This window comes from Nanorana parkeri, unplaced genomic scaffold, assembly GCF_000935625.1.
Source record: "Nanorana parkeri isolate BGI_ZX_2015 unplaced genomic scaffold, ASM93562v1 scaffold526, whole genome shotgun sequence".
Taxonomy (NCBI): Eukaryota; Metazoa; Chordata; class Amphibia; order Anura; family Dicroglossidae; genus Nanorana; species Nanorana parkeri.
The window spans coordinates 680,817-702,552 of NW_017306794.1; the positions used below are offsets into that span (position 1 = coordinate 680,817).

Sequence of the window (21,736 nt, forward strand, 5' to 3'; positions counted from 1 at the left end):
AACATTACGTTCAGTCTTCATCAAATTCATATGGCATGGAAAATCTGTAAGAGTAGGCTCAGAAATACTCTTCCATTCAAAGAGGTGGTCTGGGGTCTCCCTGATCTTGCTCTGTACTACATGGCGGTCCACATGTCCAGGGTTGTCGACTGGTGCAGACATCAACACTCCAAACTTTGGGTTGCCTTAGAACAGGATTGTATGCCATTTTCGCTAGCTGGAGCTCGTTGGGCAGGTTCTAGGGCACTGCCGTTGTTGTAAAAACATTTTTATCCCCGACGCTATTTGAAGTATCCACATATTTTTCCTTGACTGACACTGCTAGTTTTCTTTCCCCTCTTACCTCAATCATAGGGCACCCAGACTTTCCTTCAAGCCACTCATAAGTTTTTAGAGCTTGGTCGGACACAATGACTCCCATTTGAACCAGATTTCTTACAGCGAACGATAAATCACGAAAGCGAGTTCATTGAAGGTGTGAAAGCGAGAGCTATAGGAGAAGAATAAAACTATTTTGTATCCTGATTAAGCCGGTTCGTAAATCAAGCTGTCTGAAATTTGAGACAACCACAGGTCCACAAACAGAAGTGAGCGTCCCCCACCTTGAACTGGGCAAGTGGGGCGGAAAAAATCTTCTCAGCAGGCTTGGAGGACTTAGGTTGCCTCTTCTGACCACAGGAGGAGATGGACATCCCAGACTTTTGACTTGTATCCGAGGATCCTTGGGGATGAAAAATATGTTTAAGGTGAGAAGGAAGGGCCTTGTGTTCACCTAGATTCCTTATCTTTCTTAAAATATGGTAAAAATGTACGCTTACCTAACATGATATTTCTTCTTATATTGTCCAGTGTTGCCCCAAAACAAATGATCACCCTGAAAAGGTAAATCTGTAAGGCTTTCTTAGAAGTCTGGTCAGCTGATCAGCATTTTAGCTGCAATATACAGCAAAGTTATGACAGCCAAAAAAGAAATTCTGGAAGAGGTCCAATATCCAGCGAAGCGTTACTCACATATTGAAGATCATGATTTAATTGATCCGCCAATTCCACATAGGAGAAACATGTACTCCCCAGTCTCTTAGAACCAGCAAAAAGTCACTCGCACTCCAAAGTGATGCCCAGTCAATCTCTTTATTGACTATGGTAGTGTAACATCTCTAGGCAACGTTTCGGAACCCAGTGGTCCCTTCCTCAGGGAAACAGAAAAATTTTCTATGTGATTGGCAGAGGCATCTGCTGCCGCTGCTGCACTCACCCTTTTTTTGGGGATTTTCCGATCAGGAGTGCGATGGGACATATAGAATTCACTCTCCAGTCCCTGACGCAACATTTTTGTCAATTTTGTGTGTGCTTGGGACACAAGGACCGTGGGCAAAACAGGACGCAAGGCTGATCCAGTGACAGTATACATAGATCTTGCTACTGATTCCGCTTTGCTGTCAGTTGAATCTTTGAAAGAAGGAGATTCCTTCACCGGAATCACAGTAGCCTTATTTAGTCTAGACACTGGCAAGTCAACAATAGGAGGAGACATCCATTTTTTTTTAAAGGAAATCCTTATTAAAAAGGATACCATAAAGAAAAATGCTTTGGAAGTACAAAAAAGTACTGAAAGCACCAGATACAAACCCACAGAGACAAAGGTGATCAGGCCAGAGGCGAAACATGAGACTCTCCTTGGATGAAAGTACAACCCAAGGAATGAGAAGCATATAGATGCTGAAAAAACGACTACCAACACCAAAACCCAACCTTGACAGTACTAAGGACTATCGATCAAAAACAATCAAAAGTGGCGACACCTAAAGTGACTTGCACCATTAAATATAAGTCTTCCAAGTGCGATGATACATCTCCAGAGAAGTAGACTTACGTGCACTAAACATAGTAGATAGAGTCCGACAGCCCCCTATACTCTAACACCTGGCTTTCAATAGCCGCACTGTAAAAGCGAGCACTGGTAAAGGAGGAAGAAAAATTGGCCCTTGCAACAGAAAATCTGGTCAAAGAGGAAGCTGCTAAGGGACATCTGCGACCAGACGCACCAGGTCCATATACCGGGGACGGCGAGGCCAATCCGGAGCCATTAGAAGAACCGTGATCCCCTCTACTTCCACCGCCATAGTAGCCTTGGGAAAAGCTTCAGGGGAATAAATGCATACATGAGTCTGTGCCTGTCCCACGGAGCCACCAGAGTGTCCACTGCGTCTGTCCAAGGATCCAGAGCCCTAGACAAGAACCAAATTTACCTTTCAAATATGACGGGAGGCCAGAAGATCTACATCTGGAGCCCCCCACCTTAGATCTGCTAAAACACCTCTGGATGAAGGGCCCGTTCCCCTTGATCTAGAACCTGACAACAGTCTGCCTACCAATAGTCTACTCCTGGAGTGCAGACTATGGACAAAGCCAGAACATGATTGTCTGCCCAGCGAAGTATATGCAACACCTCCAGCGCAACAGCTTGACTCCTTGATGATCGACATATGCCACAGCAGTGGCATTGTACACCTGAACTCAGATGGGATGCCCACGCAGATCTGTCCAACGAAGAAGACAAAGTCTGATCGCTCAAAGTTCCAAAACATTGATCAGTAACTTGGATTTCTCCCTGGTCTGGTGGTCGACTGACACAAGAAAATCCCCCTGATGAAGAGAAGGCCCCACCAAATGGATAGACTCCATTTTGAATCACCCCCAGATGAAGATGATCCTGCACCACCAGACAGATTGGGCACTTAGGACAGGCGAAAACTGGGAGGGAAAGAACCGGGGCCAGGGGAGGGGAAAGAAACAATTTTCTACCCTGAAACAATGAATTTGCATACCCAACCGTCCGAAATGCAAAACAACCACGGGTCCGCAAACAAGCAAAGACATCCCCCCACCCTGAGTCGACCAGGTAGGGGTGAACCTTCATGCAGAGGGAGGCTTCTAAGTGGGCTTGGAAGACTAGGGCTGGCAAAATGTATTCGGATCCACCGGAGGAGTGTTTGCCAGATTGCTGGCCCTTATCTGAGGCGCTTTGGGGATGAAAAAAAAGACGTTCATAAGTGGAAAAGGAAGGATCCTTCTTAAGCCAAGGCTCCTCAACGTTCTTAAGCAGCGGCAAGAAGGTACTCTTGTCCCCTCAAACAACCGCTAAACAAGCGGTCGCCCATAAAGGATAGGTCCTTCAGTGCTTTTTATTTATAAGTCTAGTCAGTATACCAACATCACAGCCACAGAAGACCGCAAAGGACAACTGCAAGTGAGCGCCATCATAGGGACAGACGTCCTGGGACCCCAAAGACCCTTGAAGCAGACCTTGAGAGGGACAGGAAAGATTGTAGAACTGCCAGGAAAATACAGGAACAGGCAGACCCCAAAAGAGAGGAAGGAGCAGCCCCTCCCCACAGACAATGCAGCCTGAAGCTGCACCCGACCCCACAGAGCCACCTGCAACATGACATCCAGTCCCTCCAACCACAGAGACAGCCACACTAGTGATGAGCTCGGGCGGGTTCGCAGCTCCACGTGCCGAGCCCGCCAGGCACTGAGACATTATCTCGGTCCGCAGCTGCAGACAGGCCATACACCTTACAACCATTGCAAGACTTATGTCAGACATGGCAGAAGAGAACCCGAGGAAAAAAGGGACCAATCTTTAGCCAGCTAAAAGGGCACTAGATGAGGAGAGGCACCCGGGTCAGCCCCCACTTCGATGGGAGGAGATCTGTTGTGAGAGATGGTACTCTGTACTCTACCTGGAGTGGTAAGTGTTACTCTCTCCCCGGCTGGGTGCTGTTATAGGGAGACGACCATGGTGCCTCTCCCCATCTAGTTGATAGCCAAGGGGGACACCGTGACAAAACAGCCCTCGGCCAGTCGGTCATATGTATCCCCCCCCCTGTACAGTATCTCACAGGCTGCCCAGGATGGTCTGTCGCAGCCAAATCCACCTCAAAGCTGGGATCTGCATACGCTGGGAGGCTGAGCTGAGGAGGCTACAAAGATCTATATTATCCAGCCTGTCACCCAGTTGAGCTGCTGATTGAAGATCAAGAAAAAAATAGAAGAAAAAGTACAAAGATCCCCAGCAGGGAGCTAGGTCCATACTCCTCGATGTTAGGCAAAAAACTGAGTTGTCTCTAATAAGTGTGGGGTTGAGCCACCAACAGGGGCCGCCCCCAGGGCTGTGCTTTGTTGTTTTTCTGCCTAGCGTCCTACTCCGGCAGGTGGTGGTAACTGGAAAAACTGTCAGAGAAATGGGATGGAGGCAGCTGTTACTTCTCTGCCAGCCATACCCCACAAATAAATGACGGTGAAAAGTGCGCAAATATTACTCCCCACAGACACCATTAAGTGTAGAAATAAATGTACGCCAGAACACGATTTCCCAAACAGAATGCCTCCCACCAAGAGCGGACCCTGTTAGCCTGGGGCTAACACCACTACTGTGACAAACCACCCCAGTGGCCGGTCAGTCATATGCATCTTCCCGTGAGGTACCTCACAGGCTGCCCCAAATTTCTTCAGGGCTGTTGCAGCCGATCTCACTCTCTCAGGCAGAGAACTGCATGAGCTAGATGACTAAGCTGGGGAGACTACAATGATCTATATTATCCAGCCTGTCCCCCAGCTCGGCTCCTGATTGAAGATTAACGAAAAGTGAAAAGGAAAAATAAAAAATAATACAATGCTAAAGGACAAAAAATAGGAACAAAGATCCTTATTATTATTATACAAGATTTATAGAGCGCCAACAGTTTGCGCAGAGCTTTACAATATAAGGAAGACATTACAATACATTTCAAGATAAGATCATAAGGAGGGCCCTGCCAATAAGGGATTACAATCTAAAATAGAAGGGCAAGTGGTACATGAGGAGGTAGCTGTGTGGGGATGGACTTTTTAAGAACGTGATGTTTCAGTGGTTAGTTAGAGGTGGGATAAGCTTCCTTGAAGAGATAGGCTTCCCTGAAGAGATGGGTATTGCCTAAAGGCAGTCAGAGTGGGAGACTGACGGACAGGATAGGGTAAAGAATTCCTGAAGATGTGAAAGACTCTAGAGAAATCCTGGAGGCGAGCATGGGAGGAGTTGACGAGGGAGCTAGAAAGCAGAAGGTCTTTGGAAGAGTGAAGGGGACAGTTAGGGTGATACTTTGAGACCAGGTTTGAGATATAGCCGGGGGCAGAGTTGTGGATAGCTTTGTAAGTGTTTAATATTTTGAATTGTATCTAATGGGCGAGTGGAAGCCAGTGCAGGGATTGGCAGAGGGGGGTTGTAGACACTGAAGAGTTGGATAAGTGGAGGAGTCTAGTCTGTGTAGAGGTAGGCCAATGAGTAGGGAGTTGCAATAGTCAAGACGAGAGATAACAAGGGAGTGGATGAATAGCTCAGTGGTTTCATTGGTGAGGAAGGGTCGTATTTTGGAGATTTTACGAAGGTGAAGGATTTGCAAAGAGATTGGATGTGGGGCAGAAAGGCGAAGTCCGAGTCCAGGATGACACCTAGCACCTTGGCATGGGGGAGGGATGGATAGTTGTGTTATCAATCTCAAGGGAAAAGTTGGGGGAAGGTGCATGGGCAGGAGGAAATATCATGAGCTCAGTTTTAAGAAGAGTTGGGACATCCAGACAGATATGTCAGTTAGTAGATTAGTGACACGGAAGGACACTGTGGGGGTGAGTTGTGCAGTAGAAAGATATATTTGAGTGTCATCGGCATAGAGATGTTATTGGAAGCCATGTGAGGTTATTAACTGTCTAAGAGAGGTGGTGTAGATAGAAAAAAGAAGGGGTCCAAGGATAGAGCCTTGGGGGACCCCTACAGAAAGAGAAGTTAGATTTGTAGGTGACACTAAGACCCCGTTCACATATAGCGACATACCTTGTCAGCGGCCGGGATAGCGCGACTTTCGGGGCGACGTTCCAGCCACGGTAGCGCGACCTTCTCCGTCGGGCTCCATAGAAAAAAAGCAAAATCGCGCAAAATCCGCCGAAAAAAGGGTCCGGTAGAAGCGACTTGCGACCGCGACGAGCGACATGGAGTTAAGACAGCTCCATTGAATAGCATTGGCCGGCGACTTCTCGCGATATCGCGCTGCAAAAATGCGCGATATCGCGGCGGAAATTGCGCGACAATTCGCTATATGTGAACGGGGCCTAAAGGAGCACTAAGCTAGGTAGGAGAACCATGAGAGTGCAGAGTCTTGTAGGCCAAGCGAGTGGAGTTTTTTTTTGAGGAGGAGCAGGTGGTCAACAGTGTCAAAAGCAGCAGAACGATCTAATGATAAGAGTAAGGAGTAGTGGTCATTGGTTCAGTGGAGTGTACGGGGCAAACGTCAGACTGTAAGGGGTCCAGAAGGTGGTGGTTAGCGAGGTGGCGGCTCAGACGGTTGTAGATAAGGTGTTCTGGTAGTTTGGAGAGTAAGGAGATAGGTCTGAGATTATAGAAGTTGGTTGGGTCCAATGTTTTTTGGGGGGTATTGGAGTGAACAGCGCATGCTTCAGAGGGGAAGGAATGTTGCCAGCAGAGAGGGAAAGATTGAAATTGTGACTAAGAGAGTGTAAGATAGAGCGCAAGGGTGACCGAAGTAGTGGTGAGGGAGCAGGGTCCAGGGGGCAAGTGGTGAGGTGGGTGTCAGAGAGAAGCTTTGTAACCTCCTCTGTGGTGACCGAATCAAAAGAGGGAAGTAACAAATGTGATCTGTTTGCCATGGTTGTAGTGGATGCGGCATAGGTCTGTCTGTAGTGAGGGGAGCCAAGGTGTCTAGGGAGGATGAGATCGAACTGTTGAAGACAGTAGTAGCCAGGTCAGGTCAGGGGTGAGATTTTGTCATAGAGGTAGTCAGTAGCAGAGTAGAGAAGAGAACGGTTGAGGTGGCGGAGGTTTCTCTGGGTGACAGTGTGCCGTGTAGGGGGATTCAGGGTTGGGGACAGGGTGAGTGTGAAACTGACAAGGTTGTGGTCTGAGAGGGGGGAAAGGGGTGTTTGAGAGTTTGCAAGGACTGCATAGGGGAGAGAACACAAGATCAAGTATGTTACCTTTAGAGTAAGTAGGAGTGTGTGTCATGTTAGATCAAAAGAAGAGGTTAAGTTAAGAAATTGAGTGGAAGCCGGGTTATTAATGTTATTAGCAATGTTAAAGTCACCAAGAATAATAGTGGGTATTTCTGAAGAGAGAAAGTAGGGTAGCCAGGCCGAGAAGTTAACCAGAAAGCGAGATATCGGTTCAAGTGGCCGGTATATCACAGCAATCCTCAGAGAAATTGGAGAGAATAGGCGAATACAGTGGGTTTCAAAAGAGGAAAGGGATAGAGACAGAGGTGAAGGCAGAACTTGAAAAGTGCATTGTGGGGATTGAAGGATTCCCACTCCACCTGCTTTCCGTCCACTGGGTCTTGGTGAGTGCATCCAATGTAGGCCAGCATGGGAGAGGGTAGCAGGGTGGCAGAGTCAGATTCCTGGAGCCAGGTTTCCCTGGAGCAGGGAGATAGGTCCTTACACTTTGGCGCTAGGCAAAAAAACTGAGCTGCCTTGGATGGAGGTGTGGCCACCGGCAGGAGCCACCTCCAGAGACAAGCTTTTTGTGCCTAGCATCCTACTCCTGCAAGTGGCGGTATAACCCATCAGTACAGAGATCATGATCTCTGATTTGTCCTTCAAAGAGCGAAAGAGAAACATAATTTATGCATATTGTACATGTATTATATATTTTCATACAGAGCAATACTTCCTGCCCCTACCACCTCATCACCATAAACAGTCTCTTCATTGCTGTTTTCATCCCCCTGGAACCTCCTGCTCCCACCAATTTAGTTGATCTTGGGCCTCTATTCACCCCACAACTCTGACCCCTCTTAGCTTTCACTTCTTGGCACCAAGTACCCCTTCATCCTTTACTAGGACACCTTACAACCTCCTACCAGGAGCTGCCGCTACAGGAAAAGAGCAATATCCAGAGAAGTGGGGACTAGGCTGGGCAATGCATGCATGTGAAGAATCCCCTTTGTCCTTTAAATAATGAGACGCAGAGAAAAAAACCAGAGCATTTTAAATCTATACATAACTGATGTAACAACTGGATGCATCTCTGGGATGTACCACAAAAAGCAAAAAGTGAGTGAGCCACTGTTTTAGAAACCCATCGTTAGGCTCTGCTTAGACTAATTTCTATACGGATATATACGGATTTTATACGGATATGAAGAATATTTTACACTTTTATACTTTAAGCAAAGGTGTAAGTAGAAGATAAGCAGTAAGCACATACCCAGAGAAGAGATCCAGTGGGCAGTATTTGCTAATCCTCTTCCATTTTCCTTTTGAAACCTATAATACATAGAAAATTGCAACTGTCATATCACATCTCTAGTACAGAAAATGTGAGTTTTAAGCTTGTGAAGATGGGCAAGCTCAAAATTAAAGAAGAACTCCAGTTATTATTAAAAAATAACCCCTGCAGCAGGCTGCTCTTGCACTTCTAGGGTTAACTGCTCCTTTTGGCCTAGGGGCCGGAATACAGTAGATATATCACCTGATCCTCAGCCCCGTGGCAGTCAGTCCTCACCTCTCTCTCCCTCCGCTCTGGCATGTCACTTGGTGTCCTCATGTCTAATGCAAGGCCAGCATAGGACGTGATAATAATGTCAGTGGGGTTTAGACAGCTGGAGGCCAGGGAAGAATAGGCTGTGGAGGTAAGTGTGTGTATATATATACACACACTTATATACAGGTGAAACTCAAATAATTAGAATATCGCGCTGTGCGTCACTCTGACCTCTGAGCTGTGCGTCACTCTGCGCTGTGCAACACTCTGACCTCTGAGCTGTGCGTCACTCTGACCTCTGCGTCACTCTGACCTCTGCGTCACTCTGACCTCTGCGTCACTCTGACCTCTGCGTCACTCTGACCTCTGCGTTACAATACTGACCTCTGCGCTGTGTGTTACATTACTGACCTGGCGGAGTTAAGTCCGGGGCAGGGTAGGGGTTAGGTGGGGCAACTGGTGGCGAGTAACTTTTAAAGGCCTGGCTAGTAGCTCAGGACTTGAAATTTTGAGCCCTGGCCTAGGCCATCTTTATGTAGAGCAACAATTCCTTTTTTCAGAATCCTCAGAGAGTTCTTTGCCATGAGGTGCCATATTGACCTTCCAGTGGCCAGTATGAGAGAGAGCGATAACACCAAATTTAACACACCTGCTTCCCATTCACACCTTAGCCCTTGTAACACTAACGAGTCACATGACACAGGGGAAGGAAAATGGATGATTGGGCCCAATTTGGACATTTTCACTCCCTTTTGTTGCCAGCGGTTTAGACATTAATGGCTGTGTGTTGAGTTAATCCTCTTTATAATGTGTCAATAGTAACACTTAAGTCTTAATCATGATCTACATCAACAGCAAATCTATCTTAGCCATGTTTTTTAGGTGTTATTTTAAACAAGTGAAAAAAAAATCAGTTTTATAGTACAAAAATTATTAGTGCAAAGTCTATTAGTGAATAGTGTACAATGTAGATGTGGTTCTATCAATAACATGCAGTGAAATGCAGATTTTTTTTTTGACACTCACCTTTAGATGTTGGTGCATACAAAACCGACACACCTTCTTCTTGATCTCCTTAGTGGTGTAAGCAGAAGATGGGATAAAACCACATTTGGGCTGGAAAGAAATACACTGGCTCATACAAAGTATATAGGATTTTGCAAATGCTTGTAACCATTCCCATTCAAAATATTTTTACACATATATAACAAACCAGAAATGTAATGCACAGTGTATGCAAATTTTCCTCACACGGGTACACTTGTATACAAATCATAGCATATCAAGTCTATGTGACCTGAGCCTTGGCTATCTGTTTCAACAGAATATCCACATTAATAGTAAAGCTGGAAAGCAAGTCTACTACCCGACCATCCACAAAATCCATGATTGGCCTTTTATGAGCATTCAAGCGCCTCCTGCAGGGGGCTGTGTTTTGTTTTTTGCACTGTAAAAATAGGATTTTGTTCTTACCGTAAAATCCTTTTCTCGGAGTCCATTGAGGGACACAGCTCTGGATAATTCGAGACGTAGGGTCATTCCACTGCCTCTAGGAGAAATGGACACTAGGCAACCAAATTAAGTTAGAAATCTGCCATTTTAAGGACATAACCCCTACCAACTCACAACCGCGAGTTTACCGGCAGTAATGTCCCCTGTCCGCACTGACTTTTGGCCCTGTGTCATCCCCTTGTCCCCTGAACTACTCCCTTACAGGTGACTGGACTATTATTAAAAGAAGAACTATGAGGTGAGTGATTTCCACTCATCCTCATAGTTAGAGCCTACTTGTGACAAAGAAGCTGTTTCAAGTCCGCTCTATTGATCTGGAATTGAGCAAACACATGTCGCTCACTTTCCGATCATCTCCCTGCAGAGAGCGGTGACCGTCAGTCATCACTCCCCGCAAGGATTCCCCCCTCTTCCCTCTCCGATCCTTCAGCACCGAGTGGAGGAACGGAGGGGGGTGGGGGCAGGCACAGCTGGCTCTGCCTCTAGATAGGGCCAGCTGTCACTCATACAGCTGGGTGGATCTCGACAGTATTGTCAGGATCCGTCACTGCTGCGGCGCTCTCAGTATATTGTACGATATACTGAGCTTTGGGTCACGGGAGGAGGTTAGTATGACCCTAAAAGAGAACTATGGGGAAAAACACTTACCCCATGGTTCTCTTTCAATTATTGTTGGTTATTTGTGTTCGGCTTCCTATTCTCACAAGGTCGTTGACTGCATGGAGCCTGATCGTGTTGCAGTTTCATTGTTTAGCGTTGGCATCTCCACCTCGGCTCCTTCTTTGGTTCACCATACTGTTACCTTAGTTTTACACCCTTGGGAAGGCGGCGCTGTTGGGCGGGGAGATAGTGACATGGTAACATTCCCACTCTTTGGTACTGTGTCTTAATCCTTTTTCCGCTCTATAGTGGGATGATTGTTTACTGCATTTGAAGGGTGGCCTTGCCGGATGTCTATGTGCGGTTCACCCTGACCTCTGTCTAAGTGCTTCATTGTGGGGTAAAATCGTGAGACGTTTGATGGTAACGTTGTTGGGGTAGGGCCTCACTCAGAAGATGGAGTCTAGTTTCCCCCGTGGCCTAGATGTCCTCGTCTGGGGTTATATAAACGATGATGTTTATTGCTTGTCACCCCGGATCCCCCTGGGTGGATGGGCCAGCCGGTGGGCTTGGGGGGTGGTATTACTGGCATTTTCACGTTGCACCTCCTTGCCTGTCATTTCCCCCAGTAGGTTCCTCCTGCGCAGTGCGCGCTTGGATGCGGTTTAGAATTTAGTGCTTTTTCTGTTTGTTTTTCTCCATTAACTTCTTCCTTCATTTTCCTCTTCTCTGTGTACGGATTGTTCTTTTTCCTTCTCCTACTGTTCCCTCACCCTTTCTATCTCTGGCTTTCTCCTTTGCTTGTTGCTTATTTCTTCTCTCCCTCCCTCCATTTTCCCACTCTGTCTTCCTCCCTTCTTACGGTATCATTGAGCAGCAGTGGGGGGATGCGGAGAGAGCCGTGACAATGAAGCTCTTGTCGTGGAATGTGAAGGGCTTGAACCTGCCTGAGAAGCGGTTATGGGTCCTTGGAGATTTGTGGAGACATCGAGTACAGGTGGCTTTTTTTGCAGGAGACAGACTTTAGATCAGGTTGCATTCAAAAACTCTTAAATGTCATGTTCCCCTACGTGTATCACAGCTCTTCACCTGATTACAAGTGACGTGGGGTCAGTATACCTCTGGCCACAAACGCTGGATGGCAGTATATCTCATACATGTCTGACGCACATGGTTCTGTTTTTGTTTTTAAAAGGGCACCTTTTTTGATTCTTTGGTGACATTTGCCAACATTTACGCCCCAAACTCTCTGGCTGACTTTGTGGAGGGGCTGGTTATTGTGGGTGAGGATTTCAATGTTGCTCTAGAACCACGGTTGGATGTTTCCAAAAATACCTCGCACCTTTCTTACTCTTTTTTGCGTCGTTTTCGGCAGGTTCTAATTGCCGATCATGTAATTGATGTCTGGCGTCTTATTCCTCTTTATTATTACAAGACTTTTCAATATTCTTTACAATCTCAATTCCTTGCCACTCAATTCTCTTTTTTTCCGGCCACACATTCCCAATTGATTGCCTACGCGCTTCCATTATGGTCATGCCAAAGGAGGGGAAAGACCCTGTACAAGCTATGATCCCATTTCTTTGCTGAATGTGGACTTAAAAGCTTTTCTCAAAGATTTTAGCGAATCGCCTCCTGCAAGTCATCGGTAAGCTTATTCATATTGGCCAGGTGGGTTTTGTCTCTCATAGAGAGGTGAAAGACAACACCACTGTAGATGTGACCAAGCGCATCCCCAACATTCTGTTGTCTACAGACACAGAAAAAGCGGCCGACAGAGTGAAGTGGACATTTCTGAAGATAATGCTTTGGGAGAAAATACGTGTAATTGGATAGCAGCAATAGATATTCTCACTCGACTGCCAAGGCCAGAGTTACTGAGGCCTATTCTGAGTATCTCTCCCTGGCGAACGGTACAAGACAGGGGTGCCCCCTCTCTCCACTATTTATTCTGTCGTTGGAACCTCTACTCTGTCATATTCGCACACATCCTGACATTATAGGCCTTTCAGACGGTCCCCTTTCCCATAAAATTGCCGGTTATGCTGATGATTTACTATTTATTATCTCCAAACCTTTACTATCTCTCCCAAACCTGATGCACAATTTGGATGAGTACAGTGCCCTCTCGAATTTGCAAATTAATTTGCAGAAAATCAGAAGCCCTTAACCTTCCCATCTCTCAAAATCACTTGTCTAGATTTCAATGGCCTTCCCGTTCCGCTGGTCAACTACGCATCTCACTTATTTGGGGACAAAGATTACGCCATCCATTGAGTGAATTTTCGCCTCTAATTTCCTGCCATTCCTATCTTCTATCGCCAGGACTAGGCCAAGTGGTCAAAAGGTACACTATCCTGGTTTGGGAGGAAAAGCGCTTTGAAAATTAACATACTCCCGCGATTGCTCTCTTCCGGTCCGTATATTGCTGTCTTATTTGAAAACTGTACGGAGGAAATTTGCCTCCTTTCTGTGGTCAAGTGGTGCACACAGATTGAATAAAACTAGTGGAGTTACCTAAATCCCAAGGTGGTATAGGGTTTCCAGACCCCATTCAATATCACCAGATAGTCCATATGGCCAGGGTCTTTCAGTGGTGCAATGCATCTTCAGATAAGTGCTGGTTACACCTGGAATAGGCTTCTTCCTCTTTGCCTTTGTCATAACTCCTCTGGACTGTACCACCCCTGCCCAAAGAAATTCTCACTCATCCTACAATTGGTGTCACAATTCAGGTGATTAAAACCACACAGGGCTTACGCTATACAGCTCCCCGTTTCAATTATGACCCAGTCATGGGAAATCCTGACTTTCCACCCAGCTTGGAAGATAGATCCTTTTCACATTTCCAATCTAACACATTTCGGGTAGCTCATTAAGGGCTGGTTCAGACTACAAAGTCAGTGTTCCAGTGCGTTCGGCCCCTGAAACGCACGCCGGTCGGCTCCCTGCATTCAGGGGTGAGAGGGGGCGAGGCAGTGCATTGAAGTCAATGGCACCGCAGCCACGCCCCCTGCCCGCAGTGCAATCCCCACACCCGGAACGCAGACACATTAGTGCCTGCGTTCGGGTGCAGTGCATTCTGCAAAAATACTGCAAGCACTATTTTTGCAGAACGCACTGGACGGGAACACAAGCACTAATGTGCCTGCGTTTTGGTTGCGGGCAATCGCACTGCGGGCATGGGACGCAGGGAGACGGCCGGCTTGCGTTCCAGTGGCCGAACGCACTGGAACGCTGACTTTGTAGTGTGAACCAGCCCTTATGGTCCCCCAATGGGACATTTACTCTTATGGATTTATCAGTCATGCTTCCCCTTCCCCACCTTACCCTATGGAAGTGGTAAGCAATGCAACTGCATCACTTCCTAACTCGTCTTCTAGGCATTGCTACTCCGAGGTCAGATTTGTCCACCTTTGAGGAAATCTGTTTGTTGAGTGAGTATGTAGCACATGGCTTGTCCAAGGCCCATGTTCTATTACACACCACAGATCTGTCACCTCCTGTGTTGCTAAAACGGGAGAGGCATGTGGAAACCACCTTCACTCAGGACCAAAAGGATTACATTCTCCATTTTTCTCAAAAGGCTTCTGTTGCCAGTGTGATTCAGGAAACAGGATATAAGATTCTCCCCAGGTGGTATCATGTCCCAGTTTGGCTCAACAAAATGTTCCCTCAATCCTCCCCAATTTGTTGGAGGCGAGGTCTAGAAGCCAGCAAAATTCTCCACATTTTCTGGTCATATCCCCGCATTAGAGACTCATAGGAAGCACTCCTTTGCATTATACGATAACTTACGGGGATCATCTTGCAGCCTTACTTCATCTATCTCCCCCATACAGGACCCGCTACTGCCATTCTCTTTTGAGCCACCTAGTCAATGCCGCTAGAGCTCTCATACCTCTGTTCTGAAAGGGCGCTGATCCTCCCACCCAGAGGCTTTGGCTTCAAAAAGTAGATGACCTCCGTATTATGGAAAAATTGACAGCGGCTCTGCACTATACAGAGGAAAAATTACGAAAAGCCTGGTTTTACTGGCTGGATTTCCTCTACTGTCCGGAGTACGGTTCTCTGGCATCTGCCTGAGTTTAATCCTGTTGGGGGTCTCGGTCCTTTGGTTGCCACTCACCTGTAAGCAGATGGTTCCCCCCTCTTCTGCCCCGTCGTTGTCTCCCAGACTTCCAACAGCTACTTTTTACCCCCCCACACTTTTTTTCTTTCTTTCCCCTTGCAAGCTTTACTGTGGGTGGGGTCTTAGTACACGCTCGAGTGGTTACTTATTCTCCAACCAGTCTGCTTTATTAGTCACTTCGCCCTTGCATGCAGCTTGTTATCTTCTTGTACCCCTGATTTTTTTGCTTTTATAGTGTGATTTTTGTGCACTGTAAGCATTTTGACTTGGCGTTGCACTTCCTGTTTGTGGAATTATGTTCTCATGTATTCGCTTTACTTTTGTTCCGGTTTCCTAGTGCAGTTTTGTATATTGAAAATTTAGAGAAAAAAAAAAAAAAGAAGATAGGTCCAGTGAAACAATGCCAGGCAAAATCGCCCTCAGCTCAAGGACATTTATCGGAAGTTTGGAAACCTCTGGAAACCAACAACCTTGTACAGACAGATGAACTGAATGATACACCACCCCAACCCACCAGACTGGCGTCCGTTGTGACAATCTTCCAAGTGATAGGAAGAAAATACTTTCTCATTATTAACACTGGGGACATCAGCCAACACGATAGAGACATCTTGGCCGGGGCACTCAATCTGATCATCCTGTCCAGCGACAGAGGAGACTTGTCCCATGCTGTAAGAATGTTCCTCTGCAAAGGTCTGGAATGGAACTGAGCAAACTATGTTGCTTCGAAGGTGCAAAGCATCAAACCCAAAAATCTAAGGCAAGTTCTCAGAGAGGAACGGTATTGGGATCAAAGTGATCGAACATGATCCCTTAACTTCAACAGCTTGTTTTGAAGAAGCAACACCTTTGCCTGAAAGGTATCTAACAGAAGACCCAATCATTCCAGACGATGCAACGGAATCAAATCTACCCACAGGCCTCCAAAATCCGCAGCACCAGAGTCTGAAGAAACTGTTCTCAAAATAAAAAGTCATCTAAGGCCCCGTTCCCACTGCGCGATATGCAAGTCGCGCGATTTGCATATTGCGCGACATCGCGAGATTTGCCGCGCGATGTCGCGTTCAAGCTTGCATTGAGCAAGCTTGAATCGCGGCTAAATCCGCTCAAAAAAGGGTCCTGCAGTAGCGACACACGACCCGCGACAGCAGGACCCTTTGCCCCATTGGATTGCATTGGAGCGCGATATCGCGCGGTAATTTGCCGCGATATCGCGGGAATTACCGCGCGATAAATCGCTCAATGTGAACGGGGTCTAAATATCCGATAACACGCATTCCCTTGCGACAAAGGAGCCCCATAATCAGATTAAGGACCTTCGTAAAGACTCATGAAGCCAAAGCAAGACCAAAAGGGGAGAGCCACAAATTAATAGATGGTTGCCCACAGCAAAACAAAGAAAATTATGTGCTGGAAATATAGGAATGTGTAGCTACACCTTTATATCTATTGAAACCAAGAAATCCCCTTGACAAAGGGATGCAACGACAGATCGAACAGATTCCATCCAAAACCTTTAAACATGAACAGACGCATTGAGATCCTTAAAATCCAGAGTTGAACAAATACCCCCATGAGCTTACACTGTAAACAGTTTAGAGTAAAAACCTCAAAAAAGTTACAATGAAGGAACGGGAACAACTCCCTGATTCAACAGACCTTGAAAAGCAATGTAAAGGTCTGTCCGATGTTGCCAAGACACAAAGCTGGGATGCAAAGAACCGAGGAGAATGTAAGATACAAAACTCTATTTTACAACCAAAGGAAACCACTTCACTGACCCAAGTATCTGAAATTTGAGCTACCCACATCTCGGCAAACCCCATCAGATGTCCCCCCACCTGAGATGGAAAGAGCTCCACCTTCATGCCAAAGAGGACTTCTCTGAAGGTTTAGAGGTTTTAGACTGCCATGGACATTTAAAGGATCCAAAAGATTTGGTATTGTCAGAAGCCTTTTGCAAATGAGAACAAAAACCCGGTTTGGAAGAAGGAAAGGAACGTTTAAAAGATGGAAAAGGATTAAGTTTATGCTTCTGTGTAAGGAGAATTGATGATCCCTGCTGAATCACAGTCAAATGCCTTGTTATATCAAAAAGGGTGTTATTTTCTTATTTTACACTACATATTATGAAACTGATCATAGCTCAGACTGCTTGATAAATATGGCACAGGATAAGGCAGAACCTCAATGTAAGTGTTATGATAAGAGTGACAGTTAAAAGATATTCCACTATACAGTCACAGCCTATGTGTATTTTATATTCTAGAAAGGAACATATATGGCATTAAATAGTTTAAACTGCAAACCATATAAAAATTATTGCATGCCACTTGTTTATCAGATTTGGGACTGTGAGACACTCCTCTTGATATGATGCAAGCCGCCATCTTCAGAAATGAATATGGAGTTTAATTGAGACACAAATCATAATTTTAGGGGTTTCAACCTTCTCTAGTCAAGACACCTGCTATATAAGCTTGTGTAATGGTCGGACGTAAGGCTATTCTATGATTGGATGTATTTTTCAATCCTTGATATTATTGGATGATTAGTTAACCGACCAATGATGTATGAGCTTAATTTTATCTTGATATGTGAATTTTTAAAAACACTATACGATCAATTGAAGGTGGGAGTATAAACTCTTATCTAATTTGGAGCTACTCACAGGCCGTTGCTAGCAAACCCCATAAGATAACCCCCCCCCACCTGTGATGGAAAGCCGTGAAATCAAAGCGTCAACTTCAGGTGGAACAGCCGGTTTGTTGACAAATTCTTTTGGAAACGGATATAGGGATTTGAAATTATTAGGGACCATAAAATGGTTTATCAGGAAAATCCCAGTGTAAAGAAAATCAAAAATAGGATGCAGGGGAAAAACCTTGCAGACACAATCAGGCTTTTGCGATCCCAGATGGGAAATTGCAGAAGTAGAAAGAACATTGAAATCCCCCACATGCAAAGATGAAAGTACAGCCTCGATCAAAAAGGCAACTGTTTCCTTTTTGATGCTGAGAAATTACAGATGACTGAAATTGAGTAACTTCAGCCTCATCAAAAGAAACGAATTAATGTTCTCACAGATTCTTCTGGAAAAGTAACAGTTGTACCTGAACGCCTCATTCAGACTGGGCTTACACGTCCGTGCGGTGTGCATGCCCGTAAACGGGACGATCCCGGGAGGGACAGTTGCTGCGTGTAATTGCACACAGTAGCCTGTTCTTCCCTATGTGAGGACGCGGCTGTGCACTGTCATTCGCAACACCTGTACTTGCACATCCATCAGTCTGCGTCTAAGTGCGGACACCTGGACCTGCACAAATGTGCAATTACACGCAGCACCTGTCCCTCCCATGATCGGCCCATTTACAGGTAAGCCGCCGCCCCAACCCAAGCCCCCCCGTCTAAATGAAGCCAAAAAATCAGGCATTTCATCCCCAGAAAGCACAGGTGAAGAAATAGAACGCTTCTTACCTGTAGCAACAGGAACCACTAACTGCTCTAAACAAGATAAAAAAGTAACCATGGCACAAGAAAATTCAGCTCTAGTCAGAAAAGGTGAAGAATCCATAGACAAATTAGGTGCTTTAATGGTGGGAACTGACATTGTATTGGTAGATTGCTTCAGGAGCACCATTACACACAATACAAGGCTTACCAGATGGCATCAAATTTTTACAAATGTCACAGAAAATAGTTAAATAGGATTTCCCAGCAATGATAGCATTTTAACCCCTTTCTTTAGCAGTAGACATAGCTGCAAACACAATAAAATAAATCACCACACAGACTCCCAGATACTATTCAGAGCCCCAGCGGTATGAGGCGAGAAGGAAGAAATGTCAATATACTACGTTGAGGACAAAGTGGAAATGAAACCTATAAAAGTGCCCCTCCTGTGAAGCGGAGCACCAAAAATAGCCGTTCCCAAGCTGCAGCCCTTCAACTGAAACACAGGAAGCCGTCCAATCGCTAGAAACGGGCCAAGTGCACACGTTTGAATTACAAATGCATCAACTCAATTTCCAACCTCTTAAAAGGGGATGTAAAAGGATGTCACAGAAACTCCCAATATACACAAAAAAGTCAAAGGGAGGGTCCACAGCCTACAGAAATAAAAGAGAAAGACATACATAAACCTTTCTACAAATTATTAATGCATCAATCACCCGGATCTGCACATGTATACTGGCCTGATATCCGCAAAAGGATTGAGGCAAGTCCGGCTACAGCAGAACCAGTCATAAACACAGAGACCAGAGATGATCTGCTGCTTGAAGATTACAATAGATTACAGGCCATCACAGGACAAGTTATAGGTACTGAGACCAGAGACGCCTCGCACCGTGAAGATTATAACAGATTCTGGGTATTGCAGGAAGAGTCATAAGTACGGAGACCAAAGATGACCTGCATCAAGAAAATCATAGAAGCTCCCAGGATTTAATTCTATTTGGTATGAATCTCTGTCCTGTCGGCTAGCTAGTGAGAATTCCCAGGATTTAACATTATCCGGTATGAATCAAGTAGCAGCCCAAGGAAATAAAATTCCATCCAAGAATGAAAATAAAAAAGCAGAAGCGAAGGAGATATCCATTCTCCTTAGGACACTAAGTGAAACTGGCGGTTGTGAGGTGGGAGGGTTATGGCCTTAAAGTGGCAGGTTTTTAACTTTGTTTGCCTATTGTCCATTTCTCCTAGAGGCAGCGATATAGCCCTTCATCTAAAATTATCCAGAGATGCGTCCCTGAATGGACGATGTTAAAACCTTAACATAACATGCCCCAGCCTCTTAAAGGTCTGCCACCTTGAGCCCAAAACTAACCATCCATTGAAGATGACCTTATGGTGTTTTAAAAAGCCCATGGGTTTACACAATAATTTATATATTTAAAAAATAGGATTTTTGTACTCACCGTAAAATCCTTTTCTCTCCGTTCATTGAAGGACACAGGGCAACAGATCGTAGATCCTGAAAGGTAGGGTATATCGCCACCTGCAGGAGTAGGACGCTAGGCACATAACAAAAAGACAGACAGCCTAGGGGTGGCCCCTGCTGGTGGCCCAACCCCCCACCTGCTGACAAGTCTCCAGTTAGTAACAAGCAGTTAGGAGTGCACACCCAGAGAAAGAGGGTGGGGCCTGTGTCCTTCAATGAACGGAGAGAAAGGGATTTTACTGTGAGTACAAAAATCCTATTATCTCTCCTGTTCATTGAAGGACACAGGGCAACAGATCCTGAAAGGTAGGGACGTCACCAAGCAGTAACCCAATGGAAGGATGGGCCAAACAACAACAAACAACCCCAAAAAAAAAAACCACTCAAAGGGCTGCAAAACCTTACGCCCCAAACCAGCATCCGCCGATGCCAAAACATCCAACTTGTAAAATTTGACAAAGGTGTGAACCGAAGACCAAGTAGACTCTCCGTTCATTGAAGGACACAGGGCAACAGATCGTAGATCCTGAAAGGTAGGGTATATCGCCACCTGCAGGAGTAGGACGCTAGGCACATAACAAAAAGACAGACAGCCTAGGGGTGGCCCCTGCTGGTGGCCCAACCCCCCACCTGCTGACAAGTCTCCAGTTAGTAACAAGCAGTTAGGAGTGCACACCCAGAGAAAGAGGGTGGGGCCTGTGTCCTTCAATGAACGGAGAGAAAGGGATTTTACTGTGAGTACAAAAATCCTATTATCTCTCCTGTTCATTGAAGGACACAGGGCAACAGATCCTGAAAGGTAGGGACGTCACCAAGCAGTAACCCAATGGAAGGATGGGCCAAACAACAACAAACAACCCCAAAAAAAAAAACCACTCAAAGGGCTGCAAAACCTTACGCCCCAAACCAGCATCCGCCGATGCCAAAACATCCAACTTGTAAAATTTGACAAAGGTGTGAACCGAAGACCAAGTAGCGGCCTTGCAAACCTGAGAAACAGAAGCACCATGGCGAAAAGCGGATGCCCAGGAACAGCCCTAGTAGAATTGGCAGTGACAGGAAAAGGGGGCTCCCGCCCCTTAACGGCATACGCCTGTATGACAACAGTCCGAATCCAACGGGAAACGGTAGCCGCCAACGCGGCCCGGCCCTTACAAGGGCCACCCGTGAGGACGAACAAGGAATCCGTCTCACAGAAAGAAGCAGTAGCATCCAGATAGACACCAAGAGCGCGCACCACATCCAGGCAATGCAGCGCCCGTTCCTTCCTGTGAACCGGCTTCGGGCACAAGGACGGCAAAACAATGTCCTCATTCAAATGAAAAGCCGACACAACCTTAGGCAGGAAGGTCGGCCGAGGACGGAGAACCGCCTTGTCCCTATGAAGGACCAGAAACGGCGACTTGCAAGACAAGGCAGCCAATTCAGAAACCCTCCAAACCGAAGTGATGGGCACCAAAAAGGCCACCTTTTGGGACAAGGACAAGAGCGGAACGCCCCGAAGAGGCTCAAAGGGAGATTCCTGCAGCACCGAATTCAGATCCCACGGTGCCAGAGGCGAGCGGACAGGGGGAGCAATACATGTAACCCCCTGAATAAACGTACGAACCAAGGCGTTAGACGCCAAAGGACGTTGGAAGAGAACCGTCAAGACAGAGATCTGGCCCTTCACCGTGCTCAAGGCCAACCCCTGAGCCACTCAGCGCTGCAAAAAGGCAAGAATTTTGCTGATGGAAAACAAGCGCGGAGAGCAGGCCCCAGCCTCGCACCAGGCAAAATAGGCCCTCTACGTACGATGGTAAATCCTCCTAGAGACCGGCTTGCGGGCCCTAAGCATTGTGGAGATGACCCATCGGACAACCCCGTCTCTCAGCACCTGGCTCTCAACAGCCACGCCGTCAAAGCCAGCGACTGTAAAGGATGGCACACAGGCCCCTGGGACAGAAGATCCAGACGCAGAGGCAGCCGCCAAGGGGCGTCCACCAGCAGTCGAACCACGTCCGCGTACCACGCTCTC

The 21,736-nt window shown here is 46.4% G+C and overlaps 1 protein-coding gene across 2 annotated transcripts in view; it reads right to left on the reverse strand.

Moving 5' to 3' along the window:
• IPPK (inositol-pentakisphosphate 2-kinase) overlaps positions 1-21,736 on the reverse strand; it is a 325,056-nt gene that overhangs the window by 188,790 nt on the left and 114,530 nt on the right. For both annotated transcript variants that reach the window (XM_018561475.1, XM_018561474.1), the window contains 2 exons: positions 9,560-9,649; positions 8,258-8,316 (listed from right to left, as the gene is read on the reverse strand). In XM_018561475.1, the coding sequence (XP_018416977.1) occupies positions 8,258-8,316; positions 9,560-9,649 (149 nt within the window). The remainder of the gene's footprint in view (positions 1-8,257; positions 8,317-9,559; positions 9,650-21,736) is intronic.